This window comes from Hemibagrus wyckioides, linkage group LG20 (assembly GCF_019097595.1).
Source record: "Hemibagrus wyckioides isolate EC202008001 linkage group LG20, SWU_Hwy_1.0, whole genome shotgun sequence".
NCBI lineage: Eukaryota > Metazoa > Chordata > Actinopteri > Siluriformes > Bagridae > Hemibagrus > Hemibagrus wyckioides.
This window is the reverse complement of record NC_080729.1, coordinates 12,751,139-12,771,162: the sequence shown is the minus strand read 5'-3', so window position 1 is coordinate 12,771,162 and position 20,024 is coordinate 12,751,139. Positions and strand designations below refer to the sequence as shown.

The 20,024-nt window shown below is 37.3% G+C and overlaps 1 protein-coding gene across 1 annotated transcript in view; it reads left to right on the top strand.

The window, feature by feature from the left end:
- The window catches only part of gpc1b (glypican 1b), a 78,676-nt gene extending 69,911 nt beyond the window's left edge, over positions 1-8,765 (top strand). Inside the window, exons 4-9 of the mRNA XM_058418433.1 lie at positions 121-286; positions 474-604; positions 1,183-1,299; positions 1,479-1,609; positions 2,146-2,321; positions 5,533-8,765. Of these exons, the coding sequence (XP_058274416.1) occupies positions 121-286; positions 474-604; positions 1,183-1,299; positions 1,479-1,609; positions 2,146-2,321; positions 5,533-5,741 (930 nt within the window). The 3' untranslated portion in view covers positions 5,742-8,765. The remainder of the gene's footprint in view (positions 1-120; positions 287-473; positions 605-1,182; positions 1,300-1,478; positions 1,610-2,145; positions 2,322-5,532) is intronic.
- Positions 8,766-20,024: the final 11,259 nt, after the last annotated feature.

Sequence of the window (20,024 nt, the reverse complement as noted above, 5' to 3'; positions counted from 1 at the left end):
TAGACATAGAACTTCTGTGTTAATTCATCACTGCTCAATTTACTCTGAACACATTTATTTTATTTATTTATTTATTAAAATTAAGATGCATCTCTCTCTCTCTCTCTCTCTCTCTCTCAGGCGCCTCTCAGTCATGAGTGTGCACGTGCCCTGATGAAGCAGACCTACTGTCCTCACTGTAGAGAAATGGCCTGGGCTAAACCATGTGCCCCATACTGCAGAAATGTGATGAAAGGCTGTCTTGCCAATCAGGCAGACTTGGACACAGAGTGGAAAAACCTTGCAGGTGAGTGGGGTCTGAGTTGCTGACGAACTAAAAGTGAATGAGTGATGAACTGTGGGTTAAAGAAAAGTTAAAGAAACTTTAAAACTAAATATGTAAACTCACATAAGTAGTTAAGGTGATAGGAGAGTTGTGGAATGGCAGCTGTTTTTAAGTAAAGTGTTGGTTCTGTGTGTGCGTGTATGTTTAGATGCTATGCTAATGGTGGCTGATCGGCTAAGCAGAACCTACAACCTGGATGCAGCCATTTTGTCTCTGCCTAAACGCATTGCTGATGCCATCATTTACATGCAGGACAACCTGAACACTTTCAACAACAAGGTATGGGTCCTACTGAGTGATACACACAACAAATGCAAAACATTTTAGAAAGTTGTGTGAATGGAAATGAGCTAATTTTCACTGACCTCACATAAGTCCAGATCATCTAGAATTTTGGCTCTAAAATAAATAAATTAAACAAATTTTTTTTTGCGATGTCATTTTTTTGTAGTGTAGAACTAACAAGACTAGAAATACTAAAAAGTAGACTTGCGAGTGAGTAAAATCTGCAACTTTTGTATGTCATTAAAGCATAGTTTGGTCTGTATACATAACATTTGGTCTGTAAACAAAAAATATTGTCAAGTAAATAGTATGAATAGTATAGAAAAAAGTGTATATAAAAAATATAAAAATATTTTTTGCTGATGTTTAATATTACTATGGTGAGTTGTTTATATTCTATTCCCCCAATTCTTCAACCACCATCACACCATTTTGATCTTTTACATTTTTAAATAATATTATTATTATTCTTATTTTACTATTGCTTACTATTAATCATTAGAACATTAAATGTTATTAGAAACTTTGTAATTGTCTGAAAGACGTCCTGATTTGTGTATTTTGTGTGTCAGGTGTTCCAGGCGTGTGGTATACCTCCAGAGAACCCCAACCCAGAGGAGCCAAAAAAGAGAGTTGAAAACTTTGTAGATGACGTGAGCAGGACTTCAGCAACAAGTGTGGAAAAACTGGTGAGGGTTTATTCAGGCTACAACTATATATATATATATATATATATATATATATATATATATATATATATATATATATGTAGCAAGCTAGAGAGACTCGTATAAGTAGAGACACTAGAGTGCATTTGAGCAATCAGACATTTAGATTACTTTCTTACTTGTTCCTCTGTTTTGTTCAGTTATCAGATATATCCCGCAAGATAAGGAACATGATGCAGTACTGGATTCAGTTGCCCAATAAACTGTGTGTGGACCGAGAGGCAAAAGGCACCGATGAGAACAAATGCTGGAACGGAATGGCCGTAGATAGGTATGTTCTTACCAACATAGCATGAAAGTTTGGTTCATTTTATAACTATTGAAACTATTTATTTATTCATTCATTCCTTCATTTATTTATTATTAATTTTTTGTGACAGAAATGCTTGATTTTTCTTGATTTATTTTTCAATATTTTTTAATATTTTGTGCTTTTTTTGTGAAAAACTACTTAAACTAGTGAAATTGCGAGCACAGGATTCTTTTTTTTTTTTGAACTTGGATGTAGACTCATTTGTAATTACATTCGATGATAGCTGTTCTCATGTTCAGCACACGTGAATTGAAGAGGGCTATAGAGGAATGCGTTTTAAGATGATATCTCCTGACACATCTTGGCCCAAATCTGTATAAAATCTGTGCTTATTTAGAATATATGCTATCTCTTCCAAATAGCATGGATCATAGTTGGCTTGATTTTGCATTTATTTATAAGATTGCAAAATACCAAAGAGACTGAAAGCAATAGCATGTGCATTGCTAACAGAACATAATGGACAACCTGATAGTGTATGTTGTACATGTTAGGTATCTCCCAGAGGTGATGGGAGATGGACTGGCCAACCAGATCAACAACCCTGAAGTGGAGATTGACATCACCAAACCCGACATGATAATACGACAACAGATCATGCAGCTCAAAATCATGACGAGCCGAATGAAGAACGCCATCAACGGCAATGATGTGGAATTCCAGGATGCCAGTGAGTATGAGGGCACACACATGTTCAGTTCAACCCAAACTACTGAGGACTGAGTACTTTATGTTGGTTTGAATTGGTAAATAGTGTAACTCAGGAGAAAAAAAAAGCTATAATACATATAATTTCATGATATAGTTTAATAATCTACAATATATACTCAAGTCACTAGTTTATGTTAGAACTATTAATGCTGTTGATGCTACCAACACCATGCTTCAGATTAATATAGGGTCATAAGTTATCATGCTTTCAGGCAAAATATAACACTTTGTATTAATTTTAAAAAGTTCCATTTTGGTCTCATCAGACCAGAGCACCTTTCTGCACATGTTTACTAGTATTTTGGATTAGCATTATTCCTGCCAGTCTTCTGTGAAGACTCGCTTTGTGTAGTGTCCATGTTATGTTCCTGTGCACAGCTTCTCTCATCAAAGCTGTGGATCTCTTCAGCTCTTTCAGAGTTATCCTTGGCTTCTGCATAATGTATATCGCTAAGGTGTCCTCCACAGCAACCTTGAGACAGTAATAAAACCTACTCTTCAAATCTACTCCTAGAAAACAGCATTGTGCCCACCCCACCCACTATAACTACAATTTACCTTGAAATATAATCAGAAATCTTTTTTTTTTTTTTGCATGAAATGTGTGAATTAGTTGAACTATATGTGATGCCATATGTGAATCCATTTATCTCATCTATGTACATCTCATGCTTGAGTCATCTGTATGCCGGACAATGAAAAATTATATTTTAGTTGTACCTTGGAACATTTATTCAACCTGGTTTCTCAAACATAACACATTTGCTCCTGTGAAACATTTAGAATATTCCTCAAGTAATTTTTATTTTCAACAAAAAGATGGAAAGCACTGTTATTTTCAGTAAAACTGTATGTCTGTATTATCAGCAATCTTTGATGGCAAGTTTTCTGAGCAAGTATTTTACATTATATAATGATATAAAATTATATTATTTAAAAATTAACAATAATAATAATAATAATAATAATAATATATTATTATTATTATTATTATTATTATTATTATTGTTATTTTTATTATTATTGTTATTATTATTATTATATATTATTATAATTATTATTATTGTTATTATTATTATTATTATTATTATTATTATTACTCAAACGTCCTGTCCCCATGCCAATAGGGTGGATGGCAGGTAAAATACAGCAAATGGCATGATGTGTAAACAAAGAGAATGGGAGATTAACAGCATTGTGAGGAGTATAGCATGTTTGAGTGGAAGAAGCTTTTACTTAGCCTGCTGAAATGGCAGCAGAGGCTCCTGAAGCACTTCCCAAAAGAGAGAAGAGTGAGCAGTATATAGGTGGAGTGAGATATGACCTTGATCTTGCCTTTCACCCTCCGTTGATAACATCTGTGATATATGTAATTGATCTAGATAGTGGTGTGTGTCGCTCCTTTTGGTCTGCTGGTAGTCCAAGAACACATGCCTTGGCCTTCTGGGAGTTGAGTTGTTGTCAGCACAACATATGCCAGCTGCTTGATGTCCTCTCTGTAGGCTGTCTCATCATCATCGCTGATCAGGCCTAGCTCTGGAAACTTGATTATGGAGTTTGAGGCATCAATGAGTTTACAGTCATTGGTTAAAAGAGACAAGAGGAGAAGGCTAAGTGTTCAGGACAAGGGCGGAGGACATGTGATTGTCAACCATAAAAGACTGCTACTGTTAGTGAGAAAGCCTGTATATGCTGTGTATCCTCTGTTTATGCTTTCCGTAATATTTTTTACAAAGATTGACAGCAAGAAAAGATGCGTTCAAATGCGTTCCAGTTTTTATTGTATCATAAAGATGCATCTCTATAATATATCAGAGATACAACAGTCTCAAAGCAGTCTTTTGACTACATATAGCTTTCAAACAAAATGTATTTAATACTATAATACATTCTTGCATCTTTCATCTTCTTAGCTACCTATTTCCTGTTATTAAACAATGTCTCAATGTGTCATCTTGAAGTAAGGGCATTAAATCCATTCCTTCTTTAACAATCCCAGTGAAACAAGATACAAAACACTGGGGTCAAATTACAGACGGAGTTGCTCATGGCAAGGTCAGTAAGTTTGGAGCTCAGTTTGAAAGTGTTAACAGTGTTAACGGCTGAGCTGAAGTCACATGTGTGAGTAAGGGGAGCTCAAAGAGCAAGCCCTTAACCCACAACAAAATCCCTGCTAAGCTGTATAAAAAAAATACATCAAATCTTAGTTGCTCTGGATAATGCCATAAACGTAAATGAGTCCATGACTAGTGAACCAGTACCAGTGTGTTTATAGATCGTTTTTGTATATCATTCTGGATAATGGGGTCTGCCAAATACAGCAAATGTAACCTAACGTAGGAAGGAGTTAATGTTGTCAGTGTGGAGTGGTGTGGTGATGGTGTTGACCTGTTTGGGGTGGTAGGCAAGCTGATACTGGTCCAGTGTTGAGGTCAGGCAGGATTTCAGATGGCAAACTGTCAGTCTCTGATCTGGTATTAGGCTCAACAGGACAAAAGATGGCACTGTCACAATTGCTGTCTTGAAGACAATTGGAATACTGCTTGGGCTAGCAAAAAATTGACCACAGCTAGTTGTATTCCAAGCCATGTCTTCAGGGCCAGCAGCTTTGCACTGGACCACACAATACTGGTGGAGAGTATGAAAAGTAGGTCATTGCATGAAAACTCAGCTTTGATGGTCCTGTGTTTTGTGTATGTCAGATCAAAACAGCCTATGTTTTATAAATTGTTCTAATTCTGATTTTAACCTTATCATTTCTTTGGCTGTAATACATAGCATAGACAGCCTTCTTGATGCTACAGTGGATCTATGAATTTAATTCATTCACATGTGTACATCTGTTCCACGTGATTGAATTGAGTAACATTAATATAATTAGTTTTTGTTAGTTTTCAGGATTTGATCACATTAACATTGTACTGTTCTACCATGCATGTTTTAATTGCCTAAATTTAATACCACAAGTATAATTTCCATCAGCGCTAACATCCACATGAGACTTCACAATGTATTTGGATCAAAAAAAATTTGGAATTAAGCAACGAAATCAAGTTTTGATGAGATTTTTTTTAACTGTTGTCTTAAATTTGACTGACCACATACTCCTTTTTCAATGTATCTTACAATTTATTTATTTGTTTATTTATTTATTTTCTTATTTAACCCAGGTGATGACATCAGTGGCTCCGGAAGTGGGATGTGTAACGATGATCAGTGTTTCCACAACCAGCAAATTATGGTTCGCAGCACACGCAGACCGAGAGTCTATCCCAACACTTCTGGGGACAAGAAACAAGTGAAAGGTGATGGAAGACGGATCCTCCCTTGCTTCGCCATTTACCTGCTCTCATTGGCCACAGTGCTGCTTAGGCGATAATTGTTGTTTCAGCCAATCAGGACTCAGTATGGGATGGGGATGGACTGAGGAGGGGCGGGGGCAGATATGTTGCCAAAAATAATATCATAACAAGCATATGAAACTTACAAACAATAGCAAAATGTGCAAAATGAATGGTCTTCTTTGTCACTACACAGAATATTCTTTTATTTCTGGTCTTTATGTCTGTTTTGAATACCTGCACTCCTAGAAGTTCTCTGGTGAAAAATATTGCGCAATTTCAAAACTGATAAATGATTCTCTAGGTAAGGATTTAACTATATATTTGAAAGTCTGTGCTATAAGAGCTGCGGAAGTATCTTATTTGTTCGCATTCAAAAAAATTTAGATAATTTATTTATTATTACCGGATTCCCTCTAATCCTGAAATGTCAAATAGGTCAAAAAACAGAGAAGTTTTAGACTTCTACAAATAATAAACCTGCAATATTTTATATTTGCACCATTTTTATCATAAGCGACCATTTCTTTTTTTTTCTCTCACGCACTTTTTTCATGCTTTTAATAATCATTGTCATTATCTTTTTTTTGTCTCCCCCAATTGCAGCTTCAAGGCTCAGGCTTGCATAAAACACTACCTATATTTACCACAGTTATGAATAAAACACAAAGAGCAATATTCTGGCTTTGAAGCTCACACACCAGCAGAATAAAAGTGACAATATTTTCGAGAAGTTTGATCAGTTCACAGAAGCTGTACGTGAATCTGTATGATAATGTCTTGATCGAATCAAATTTCCCCATCATCTCTGAGCATTTTTTATTTTTATGTTTTGTTTTATTTTTTTTTGGACAGATGGCATTCGTAAGGAGTTTTGAACACTGCACTGTTGTGTACTTCAGTAAGATAGCAATGTGCAGGATTCAGTAATGAACTACATGAACCCTCTGTACTTCTCTGTTGGAAAATGTTGTTGGTGTTTATGTAGTGCTCTCACTGCAATGTTAGTGATCCTTAATGATCATGGAAGTCTATGAATGACACTCTGTAGACAAAATGTTGAGAAGGAGGTTGAGCAGTTTGGATGGTGAAATGTTTGTGGACAGGTAGATGTTTGAAATGTGTGTGTGTGTGTGTGTGTCTTGGTGATAGATATTCAGATGCATGTGTTAGGGATGTAACCAAATATGAATTCATTATTTGGAATGAACTGATGTTTTGAATCTGTTCTAAACAGGTACAAATATGAACATGATATGATTCGTAGGAGCACTAATGTGTGTGTGTGTGTGTGTGTGTGTGTGTGCGTATTCACACCTCAATACTAGAGGTGTGTGTCAGGCCTGGGACCCCGTAGGATGCAACAAAATAGTCATACAAGCAGGAAGTTTTTACTTTTGTGCCGGCACAAGTGAGCAGTCAGATGTAACTCACGGGACAAATAAACAATATAGGAACATGCAGCACTGCACAATGTACAACAGCTTTAATATCAGTCCGGCAGTGGTATTAAGCAACTACAATAAAACTAATGGGATCAAATTTGTTTAAAACTATCACAAAACTGAAATAAAGACAAAATAATAACTGCACAAGCAGGTTTAAACAGTCACTCTAGTTCAGTTTGATCTGTGTGTTTGTGGACATAGATAGATTAAGAAGTGTGTGTGTGTGTGAGCCTTTGACAGTGTGGGCATGTGTACTCAAGGGCCCTTGGAGGTGTGTGTGTGTGAGTGTGTGTGTATGTGATAGAGAGTATAAAATTGAATGCTCATCTTTCAGTGCCTGTGACAGAACACCCTTGTTCTGGGAACAAGTAATAATGGCGCAGGGTGATGACATCACTACAGGACAAGCAGTGGACGTGATTGTGTTCAGATTGTGCATACTGCAGTTACTGCAGCCTGTAGTGACCATGTGCTCAGAACCACTGCATGCTGGGACATCCCCTTTTTTTTTCTCCACTATTCATTTCTTGTCCTAGCCCTGACACATTCCAAAATGAATGAAATGAAAAATAAGTAAAGGAAAAAAAATATAAACAAAAAAAAAATGTAAATTTATTTGCACAACTCTGTGTAGTCACTCTGTGTAGCTCTCATTTCAGTTGCTCCATTCCTTTCCTGAAAGCTTTTTTTTTTTTTTTTTAAATATTGCACTTTTTGTGACATATTTTGTGACATGTTGACTCTTAAGTAACACAGCAGCCGCAGCACGACTTGATTGACGATCTGTAGCAGAGCATCAGTGATAAAGCGGCTGATAGATTGGACACAAATGTTGAAAAATATGTATTAATAAACCCTCCGATAGGAAAAAAATTAGATCGAAGTGAAGACAGGATTTGATCAGATAGCATTGTGGATAATAGGGTCCAATATATAAGGAGAAATTTGTTGGTTAAATGCAGTCATATGCAGAACAGTGAATTTATGGTCATGTTTTAGTGCTACCTTAACCTTCATTTAGACATGACATTTGCACCAGTATACTGTACATATTCAGCCTGTAAACCACTAAAATTATCAAATAACTGGGATGATCTCCTGGGATACTTCATCATTCTATCAGTAAGGACTGAAGGAGACAGTAGCTCACACTGGGGTGCATGGCAGAATGGTGCCATGGATAATGGGTACAGAAAAATGTATACACTTTTTTTTCAAAAAGCAGGATTACATAATTGCATGTCATGTATTAAGAACAGTGAAGTCAAGTAAAGGGTTCAGCCGATTCAGATCACTAGCCCATGAATGCCTGTTCTAACAACCTGGGCCCTAAATAGCCACTTGTATTGTTAAATATGACTGACATCGGTGAAATGAAATTTAAACTAGAAAAAAAAATGCAAATATCTATAAGATGTTCTGATATATGCTTTATTGTTTTTGTGATTCCATTTCTCTTTTTGTTTTTCAATAAACACCAATAGACCGTTTCTGTTCATGGATGGAGTGTCAAAAAAAAAACACTTGATGCAAATTTGTCAATTTGCTGTTTTACGTTCCTGGAAAAAAAAAAAAAAAAAAACTTGTCAATTATATACATCATACAATTTTGAAGATGTCTGTGTCATACTCATTTTGTCCAAACGAATCTAAAAATTCCCATCACATTTAACTCTTTTTACCAGTACACTGTCCTTTTGTTCCATCAGTAAGATGGAAATCACAGTTCAGAGGCATCTCAGAGAGCAAAAATGGTTCGATATCAACATTTACTTTGAAGATTTGTATGAGAAAAAAAACACATTTTGTTCTATTAGTATATTTTGCCCCTGGTAGCAGTTATGAAGAACTATACATTCTTAAAGCCCAGTGTGGCTAATGTTTTATGAGTCATTAACCACCACTGTATAGTGTGACATGACAAAGAAACTCAATGCTAAACATGAACACAACAAAACACCCTCTGGTAAAATGAGTTTTTCTTTGTATGTTGATAAATGGCGATCACTCATTCCAAGTTAGCAAGAACATTCACAGCATAGCTGTGTTACAATTAGTGATCAAATCTTCATAAAAGGCATAACTTACAGGGATGAAAATGGTAAATATGGCAAATAATTGTGAAGTGCACTAAATCTTCCTGGAATACAGTTTAGCTAATACAGCACATCTACTACCACAGACACGCTATTTTGTGTCCTATTTGAAGAGCTAGATTTAACACCTGGTGATTCATTCATTCCTATGTAAATATATTCCCTTCTAACAAGCATCAAAGTTCTAAATTTACTAATTTGCCATTCTGTTATGCCAAATATCTTAGTGGTCTCTCAAATGTATGAATTTAGGAGAAAGAGAATGCATGGGGTGAATTCTGGAAATTCTGGAAGTAGACTTCTTTCCTTTTACTACAACTACATTAAAACCAAATTTAAATCAAATGCTTTAGCAACTGCTTTATCCCGGTAAATGTGGTACATTTAAGGAGGTGGGAGGTGGCATGTCCATCATAAGGTGTTGCGCTATGGGAATCAGTGCTAAAAATATATGAAATATATTAAGAATAGTATTTAAAATACCTAGAGGGGATAAACAATAGTATGACAAACGCCATACTTGGGAAAAAAATGGAAATAGAATTTTAAAAAATAGAAAGAAGCTTTTTTATTTTCATATTATGTTAAAAGTCATTATACTGTATGTCTGAAATAAAGATGACACCAACAAGCTGTTGGGTCACCATGAGCTGCTAGAATAGCTTCAGTGCATCCTAACATAGATTCTACAAGTCTCTGTAAGAGTATGGAGGGATGAAAACCATTCTTCCAAAACGTATTCCCTCAGAAGGAGTTCTGAAGATGGCAGATGATTGTAGAGTGCTGTCTGACCAAAGTCCAAAGTCTTCCATGGGTGTTCAGTTGACATAAGGTGACTGCAATGACTATCACCTTTCACTGAGTCCTCGTGTCCTGTAGACAAGTACAGGGTCATGCTGGGTGAGACCATTCCTGTATAAGGATATCTTTAAGGATAGAACTGATTCAACACAGGGTAAATGTGGATTCTTAGTGTTAAGGGACAAATGTACAGCAAAATAAATTCCTGCTGCTTCCATAACAGACCCAGCAGCCCCACCCCACCCCACTCCCCAGTTTGCTTATCTAAAAGATGCTCTTCATAACGAAGTTCTTAGACCAACTTTTGTGTATTATTTCTTCTTTCATGTGGACATGCCATATTTCATATTCTGTAAACATATTTTAAACATCATTTAAACCTTCTTTAAAGTTCTCTTAAACTGATGTCTATGTCTTGTGAAACATGGTGGTGCATCCATAAAGGTGCAGCTATCTTAAAGAAGCCATATGCCCGGATTAGTATAACTGCATACTATAACAAACAAGAAATATGTGGCAATTTTATGAGACCAGGTGCACTTTATAGTGTAAACACTGTTCCCTCATGACGTTCTTATAGTTCAAGTCGATAATGTCCCCATAAAATTAACAGCCGTTAAGGGAACCAATGGTAACACAAGTCTCACAAAAAGTAGTTTCTCAGAGGCACAGCTAACACACCAGATGGAGCAAGTGCTAGAACTTAGGAGTGCTACAAACACTAGTCAAGACACTAGTCACTAAACAGTAAATCGAATTATAGTCAAGTTCAAAAATATTTAGACACTGACAAAATTACTGCTATTTTCACAGTCTAACAATATATGTTGAAGAAAGGACATTATTTACAGTTACATACTGCCCAGTGTCATCCAAATGAGCATGGGTTCCCATCTGAGCCTGGTTCCTCTCAAGGTTTCTTCTTTATATCATCACAGGGAGTTTTCCCTTTCCACTGTCACCTCAGGCTTGCTTAGGGATAAAGGTTAGGGATAAATAGTAACTTACCTTTAAACTTTATAATTTTTTCTACATTTCTATACTCTTGTAAAGCTGCTTTGAGACAATGCCCGTTGTTAAAAGCGCAATACAAATAAATTGACTTGCAAATATTGGAATTTAAATTTATTATTGAATATAAGCTCAAAGTGTAGACTTTAAGGCTTTAATGTGAGTCTAAATGATACAGAAATTACATGTCTTTTTCTACTTCTAGTAATATTCCCCCCATTAAGGAACCAAATGTAATTGGACAATCGGCTGCTCAACTGTTCCTTGACCAATTCTGTGTCATTCCCTCACTATATCACTTACAAATAAGCAGATAAAGGGGCTAGTGTTGATTTCTAGTGTGACATTTGCATTGGAATCTGTTGCTATTAACTCTGAATATAAAGTGCTGTTACCTCCAATGAAGCAAGCAATTATTAGGCTGAAAAGACAAAACAAAAAGACCATGAAAAATAGCTGTGGTAAATGAGAGAAGAAATCTTTCCCCTGGTGAAAAAAATCCTTCAGAACAGCTGGCTAAATCAAGAACACCCTCCAGGAGGTAGGTGTATCTGTGTCAAAGTCAACAATCAAGAGAGTAATTCAAAGAGTTTACCACAAGATGTTAGCCATTGATAAGCCTCAAAAACAGAAATACTAGATTCAAATTTGCCTAAAACATCTTTAAAAAATAAATTATATAAATTGAGATAAATTTCAGCTTTTACCCAAAATAATTAGAAGAAAAGAGTATGGAGAAGGGAAGAAAACAATCATGATCTGAACCGCACCAGCTCTTTTTATGGTGTAAGCATGTATGGCTGCTAATGAATCTTCCCTTGTATTTATTCATATGACTGCTGATAACAGTAGCAGGATGAATTCTGAATTGTATAGATCTATATTATCGGTTTAGATTCAGCCAAATGTTTCAAAACTCAGATCACAGTGCAGATGTACAATAACTTGAAGCAAGCTTTGAAATCAACCCAAAACTTTTTTTAAAGGCAAAGAAGTGGAGTGTTCTGCAACAGCCAGATCAATCACATGAACTGAACTGAGCATGCATTTCACTTGTTGAAGGCAAAACTGCCCCAGGACCAATTTGTAACTGTAGACAGTTGTAGTACAGGCCTGGTGGTAGAGGCTTATGGGGAGACCTCGCAGAGCATCGCCAGGTAAGAAACTAATTCAAATTTTATTTGTCATTTCCACAACCATACACATTATGTAGCGAAATGCTTAATTCGACTGTCCATGGCATGAAAACAAACAGAATCAATTTGAATAAAAATATACATAGTAGTATTACAATAAAATAGAAAAAAAATTAAATAAATGAATATCAATCAATCAATCAATAAATATAATATGTATATATAATGTGTGTGTTGTGTAGAGTCCAGAAGCAAGTCCAGAAGCAAGTGTGTGGCAGTCCATCGCTGACTGCAAACAAGTTTTAAAAAGCTTTGAACATTTCAATTTAATTTATGCTTATTGATGTTTATTTTTATTTTTTTTAAGGGGAGACCTATAACTGCTATTCATTGAATCTGAATGTAAATATCTTCAAATTAAAGCTGAAAGTCTGTACATTGAGCTTATATTCATTAATTCAATCCATCTCCAACATACTGTGGTAGACTCCAATATAAAATGGTAGACAGCTCTGTCTAAATATTTATGGACCTGACCATATAAATGATACAGTCTTCCAAGACAAAGATGGACAATACAGATTAATAATAGAGTGGTACGCATAACTGCGGGGAATTAGTGTCATCTCAGCACCTCAATCTTTTTAGGAGTTGAATGAGGCTCCTAAAAATGTGGTGGGGAACTTGCGAGTGATGTTTTGCTGATGTGGGTGAGTTTAGAGATGAGCAATGGCTTGCAGGAGATGCAAGGTGATGGGGTACAGGGAACAGGTGGTGTGTCGGCTGGTGTGGAGGAACTAAGAGACATCAGTGCCGTTGCAGGGTGGATTATTTTTAATTCTCAAGCAATGACAGGATTTTTCTTCTTGAAGAATTGCTTGATAGCTTGTGATTAAATTTCATGAAGGACTGAAGCTGGTTTGAAAAGCCCTACTCAGAGACCATGAAGAGATTTTTTTTTGGCCTGGCACTCTTGAATTAACTTCAGCAGTTTCTTAATAGCACCTGGCAAGTGCAATATAGAAGGACAAACTAGAAGCTGGAATTAGAAAAAAACAAACAGATAATGTTTCATGGTAGGGGAAAAAGAAGCATACCAATGGCTGCCACTCTATTGCTTCTTGCTGCATTGCTGTGCTTGAATTTTATTGCACTGCCAATGATGACTTTGCCTTTTGCTGTAGATTGTCAGCTTTCATTAAAAACATAATTTCTGACCACTTTGTTGTGGGGCACATCTGCTCATCTAAATGCAAAGTAAGATGCTTAATTTAGTTTTCATTATGTCTATTACCTTTATTTAATTTACATTTTTTTTAGAATTAGTACAAACCGCACAAGTAGGTTAAAAACAATGACCCTAATGACTAAACCATGGGGTTGCACCAAACAGCAATCACTGACAGTGTTTCAGGGGATCTTTTGGGGCCTGCTATTAAACGTTCTGCCAGAATATTTTACCACAGAAAAGTGATCATTGGCTCAAATCAGAGGTTCAGACATAGATCAACATTCAGCAAGCTCATGGAACAAACATACTTTCAAATCAATACAGAAATGCAACCAACACTAAAGCAGTGTAATGTAATGACCATCTCAATCTCCAGATATGAACCTGTTTGAATACCTGTGATCTGAAATACAGAGGAAATTCTACATGCACAGTAGGTAGGTTTGCTGTTTCATGGCTCCAGGGTCTCCGGCTTGAAACTTGAGCTCAGGTTACTGCTTATGTAGAGTTTTGGGATACACTCTGTCATGTTTGTTTCCCCTAAATTCCCCAAGACCTCCCAAAACTATTTGTTCACGCTAAATTGAAGCTTGCTGTGCATGTGTATGTGTGTATCATGTTATCCAATGAACTAGCTGTGCATATGTGTGCATGGTGTTCTCTAGGGTGTAGTCCTGTATCAAGCCCAGTGTTCCTGAGATAGACTCTGGATCCACTGCAACCCTGACAGGTTTAAAGCAGTTACTGAATATGAGTACATTTTTTATCTTGCTCGTTATATACAGTATATTAAAGTGTTATTTTTTACCCACTTTGTTAGAGGACCTTGTCAATTTATACACTTACTTTGCCATTTTGACACAAAACTGTAAATCCCTGAACTGCTCAGTTCTCTACTTAGATTGTATTTTGCCTCAATATTAAGCAGTTTTGAGGGGGAAAAAAGGCCTGACCTGTAAGTGTAAATTTACTCATTTACATTTCTCTCTCAATTAACGGTAAAGCATTCACAATCCCTATAACACTATGTTCTCCCAGTCACATTTCACTAGGCTATGGAAGACACAGACAGATCCCAGATCAGTATTCTCACTTGCAAATTTGACAAATATAGCTCTTGGCATTTCTGGGAGTGATGCCCACTGAGCTCACCTGTTCCATCTCCTGGGTGTGGGCCGTCTGTGCCAGAACCGATGCCAAGGCTCTACTGTTTTTGCTGTCTAACAGACGGCTATGTTTGAGCTCATTGCTTTTACATTAATTGGTCTATTCATTTCCACTTTCTTGTTGTTTTCTCCAAATTTCTGCTCATTTTATCTTATTTATTGTCGTTAACATTGCACTGTCCTTTTGCCAGATCCTTATTCTGTATGACTGCGTCTTCCTCTATTTTTTTTTTCCTTTGGCACCTCCACAATAGACTGCTATTTATCTGTCATCTAATGCTTTAGTTTCTCAGAAAGGTGCAAAGCTGGTTCCTCTGACAGATGGCTTTATTGTTGGGTATCGTTTCTTGCTTTCTGTCTCTCAGTCTTCAAGTGAAAAGCCTTTCAACTCTAAAAAGTACACACGCCCACACACATGCAGCCTCCCTATTGGGTAGAAAAAAAAAAGTTCACTAAAGTATACTAAACTTGATTACTCTACAGAACATAATAATGCTACAATGAAACAAGCATTCAATGGTATGTCATAAAACCAACTATGTTGATGAACGGATACATTCTTAGATGCACTGGGATCTTTCGTCAATTTCCTGAAGTCATCTGGTGTTATAGGTCTTTGATATCAGAGCCCCTCACTCACTTGACCCAGCTGGGATAGATCAGACACCAGATTGCATACCAGCAGCATTTGACCACAGATCAGCCATCCTGATCTAAAACCATCTAGAGGCTCATTTGGCAACCTTTCTTATGGACTTGATGGCTTTTCTTTTAACAGCCCCAGTGATTCCAAACAGTGTGAAGTCTTTCCAAAGTGAGCTTCTACATCCTACTTTTATTGGCTTACAGTAAGGCCGTCATCCCTGCCTTCGGCACTCTTCCACTGGCTCCTGAAATTTGGCACACTTCCTCTCATTCACCTCTTCAATGTGGTTTTCCCAGGGCACTGTCAACTCTATCTCTGCCAGTTGTTTTGACATCTCTGATAGAACCAACATGTCGAGCTGCAGAGATGTTGCCATAATATTGGAAGGGAACATGAGCGACTTGCCCAGTTCAACTCCCGCTGCCAATCTGATGCCGTGGTGAGCAGGCTTGCAGCTGGGGCTGTTTTCTGGCTCTCATAAAAGTGACCTTCTTACTACGAAGACAATGGTGCTTGCTAATGGTCAGGGCCTTAGCAATGCTTCATCTCTTGGACTTAAGCTCATGGTCATGGTGCCAGCATTAGTGAACAGAACATTTCCCAGTTCAGCAACTGAGGATATATTCTACAGACCCTTCTCCTGGGCCAAGAGAGTCAGGTCTTACTTTCTATAGGCATAAGAAAACCTAGCAAAGTATTGACCTCAGTATTGGATTGAAAAGAAATCCTGTGGTATTATGCACCTCTAATTTGCACTTAAAGCATACAAACTTGTCAAGAAAAGAAGGTCCCTGACCAATTTTCAAAGTACTGAAGGTGGTGGTAGCTCAAGTGGTTATGGAAGATCAGGGTTCAAACCCCAGCACTGCCAAGCTGCCACTGTTGGGCCCTTGAGCAGGGACCCCAACTTTGCCTGCTCCAGGGGTGCACTCTGACCCCAGCCCTGCAAAAAATGAATTTCACTGTGCAGTAATGTATATGTGACAAATAAAGGTTCCTTAACTTATAATACCTATAGTTAATAAAGACAGGACCCACTTAGTCAACATCCATTCATATTCTGTAGCACCTATACCAGGTACTCAAGGAAAACCCTGTGCAGGGTGCTAACCCATTGCAGGGCACAATCACATTTTTAATCAGAATCCTGAGATAACCTCTGATATTGCAAACTCTGAGTGCACATGGGATGGAGATAGGAATGGAACCCCGAATCACAGAGGTGGGATGCAAATGTGTGAAGTCACCAATTAGTAAACAATAAATTACAAATAACTAAATATATAAAATACAATTTAAATTTAAAAAAATGAATACAATTCATTTAAATTAATTTTAGTTTTAATGTAGTAACTGGAACCATTTTCAAAATATATTTGCTAACTTGTATATAATTATATATACTCTACATTAAACGCTCAAGGGCTCCATCATATCTTTACATCTATCTTGAATTGTAATAAGCTTAACTGATGCAATGAAAAAGGGTTGGGGATGTAGTTAGGCATGTATTACATGGATTGCTGCAATGTTTATAATAGTCCTTTGGTAAAATGTACTGTAGTATATTGCTGTATAGACATTCCAGCAATTGTGACATTTACATTTACATTTCTGGCATTTGGCAGACTCTCTTATCCAGAGTGATGTACAAAAGTGCTTTGAAGTCTCTATCAATTAATACATTAACACTGGTTCAGTTGGTCACAGACTTAAGATACCATAAACAAAACTGAGTCTGGTTTATGTTTTTTTTTTTTACATACAACATACAACAATACATAAAACAAACTGGGGAAAATAGTTTAAGTGCTTCAGGAAGAGGTAGGTCTTCATCGGTCGTTTGAAGACAGTCAGTGACTTGGCTGTATGGACATCTAGGGATAGTTCATTTTACCATCTTGGTGACAACAGAGAAGAGTCTAAATGTATACCCACTTCTTACCCTGAGAGATGTTGGGACCAGTCGCGCAGTGCTAGTGGATCGGAGGGAGCGAGGTGCAGTGTGAAGAGTAATAAGAGCTTTGAGGTAAAATGGTGCTGGTCCATTCTTGGCTTTGTAGGCAAGCATCAGTGTTTTGAATCTGATGTGTGCAGCTACCCGGGAGTCAGTGGAGGGAGTGCAGCAGTGGGGTGGTGTGGGAGAACTTAGACAGGTTGAAAACAAGCCATGAAGCTGCATTTTACATCATTTGTAGGGGACAGATTGCATGCAGAGCTAGACCTACCAGTAGAGAGTTGCAGTAGTCCAGTCTCAAAATGACAAGAGACTGAACAAGCACCTGAGCAGCCTGTGCAGATAGAATCCTTCTGATGTTGTACAGAAGAAACCGAGGTGTGACATTATTAACATGGGAGGAAAAGTACAGTTGATTGTCCATAGTTACCCCAAGATTGCAAGCAGTGGCCGAAGCGGAGATCACACAGATCAGTTGTTCAGAGATATCGCAAGATCCTGGGCTAGCGATGAATCACCTGGGATGACCAGCAGTTCAGTTTTCCTGGGATTGAGTTTCAGCTGATGAGCTATCATCCAAGATGAAATGTCTGCCAGACATGCTGAGATCCGAGCAGAAGCCATGGTATGAGAACCCATGTGAGGATATAACTTTGCCAAGAGAGTAAGTATAGAGGGCGAAACAGAGAGGACTAAGTACTGAGCCTTGTGGGACACACGGAGAGTCTGTGTGGAGCAAATGTCAATCCCCTCCATGTTACCTGATCTAAGCGATCATCCAGCTAGGAAGCAAACCATTCCCATTCTGTTCCACGAATACCAAGACTCCTGAGGGTGGAGAGAGTCTTGTGGTTATTGTGTCAAATGCTGCAGAATGGTTAAGGAGGGTGAGGACAGATGACAGCTTGGCTGATCTAACAGCATGTAGTTTTTCAGTGACAGCCAAAAGGACAGTCTCTGTGGAATGTGCTGCTTTGAAGCTAGACTGGTTGGGATCTTGGAGGTTATTCTGCAAGAGATAGTCAGACAGACTATTTTAGAATAGAAACGAGATAAGTGATACCAGTCTGTAGTTGCTGATGTCTGAGGGATCCAGAGCAGCTTTCTTCAGTATGTGGATAACCCTTGCTTGTGACATGAAACATCCCAAGTGTTGTACTAAATTGCCACAGGATGTAGCTGTGTGTATCAGTGTGTGCATGCATGATGCCCTGATATAGTCTGGTACTCAGGTCAACCAGGCGGTATTCTTCCCTTCATTTCATATTCCTGGGATCCCTAGCGACTCTAACCAGGTTTACTGAAAATGATTGCAGATGATGAATGAATCATCCTTACAACTTTTATCCAGAATCCAACACCATAACACCAAGATTTTAAAATTGGGTTGATAATGTCATGCTGCTGCATTATTAATACTGATTGACCTATTACCTTAACCTGTGCTGTGATGTGTAGACTTTGGTTTTAATCTATATTTCATCATTTAACCCCTAAAGAAAATTTCTTCATTAACAGCCCGGTTCACCACAAATTTCAATGCATGTGTGTATCATCCTTCTTATTTAATTTTCTGAGATCCTTTCAACACAGGAACTACTGAGGCACATCTCTCTGCTTCCATGAGATGAATTAGGGGTTATAATACCAACAGGAGTCCAATGTCAACACAAGTATTCCGCATTTCAGTTTCTTCCACATGTTGGAAACGTTTCATTGACTAAAAGAAGAAAAGAAGCGTACCATTTTTCAAGCAGGCAGCAGTTCAAAAATGGCTGCATTGTATTTGCGGTTGAAGCACTGGCTTTGGGGAAGGCATTCCACTCTTTCTTTCTCTTATTCTGAGACTTTATTTCCTCTCCAGTCTAAATTCAGCAGTGGTGCTGGTTATTCGCATCAGCTGAGCTTTCTTTTATTCGCACAGATTCACTTAAAGCTGTATGAAAGCCTTGACCTCACTGGTAGGATAAAAAATGTATACCCCTCAATTATTCTTCACAAAGACTTCAGGAAGAGTCAGGGTAAGAGAATGAATGAATGTGAGAATAAATTGACACTGTTAAACTCGAACAGAACTACACAGCTGAAAAATCTAAAGTGTAGAACTATGTAGTGTTGAAGTATCTAGAGAAATCTTTTTGGGAAGGGGTGCTTTACTGTAAAAAAAAAAAAAAAAATAATAATAATAATAATAATAATAATAATAAATACTATAAAATAAAATTTGCTGCACTAAAAAATACTCTAAAGACCATTAATAAAATAGAAACCTTATTATCAGGTACAATTTAAGGGCATTAGATGAAAAGTTCCTCTATTTAATGCAATACAGCATGTTTAGTAATTCTGTACAACTGAGTCTCCAACTTTAAGGAAACAGTTTAGGTAAGATGTCCAGGTGAAGTCAGAAGTTTACATACAATTTGGCCAAAGTCATTAAAACTCATTTTTTAATCATTCCACAGATGTGATATTAGCAAACTATAACGTTGGCAAGTACTTTTGCTTGACATAATGGGAAAATCAAAAGAAATCAGCTCCAAAATAAATGTGGACATCCAGACGTCTGGTTTATCCTTGGTAGTAATTGCCAAATGTCGTAAGCTACCATGTTCATCTGTACAAACAGTATAAACACCAAGGGACCACGCAGCCATCACACTGCTCAGGAAAGAGATGGATTCTGTCTCCTAGAAATGAAAGTAGTAGTAAGTGCAAATCAATCCCAGAACAACAGCAAAGGACCCTGTGAAGAAGCTAGAGGAAACAGCTACTGTAGATAAGTATCTATATCCACAAACAATAACCTAAAAGGTTGCTCAGCAAGTA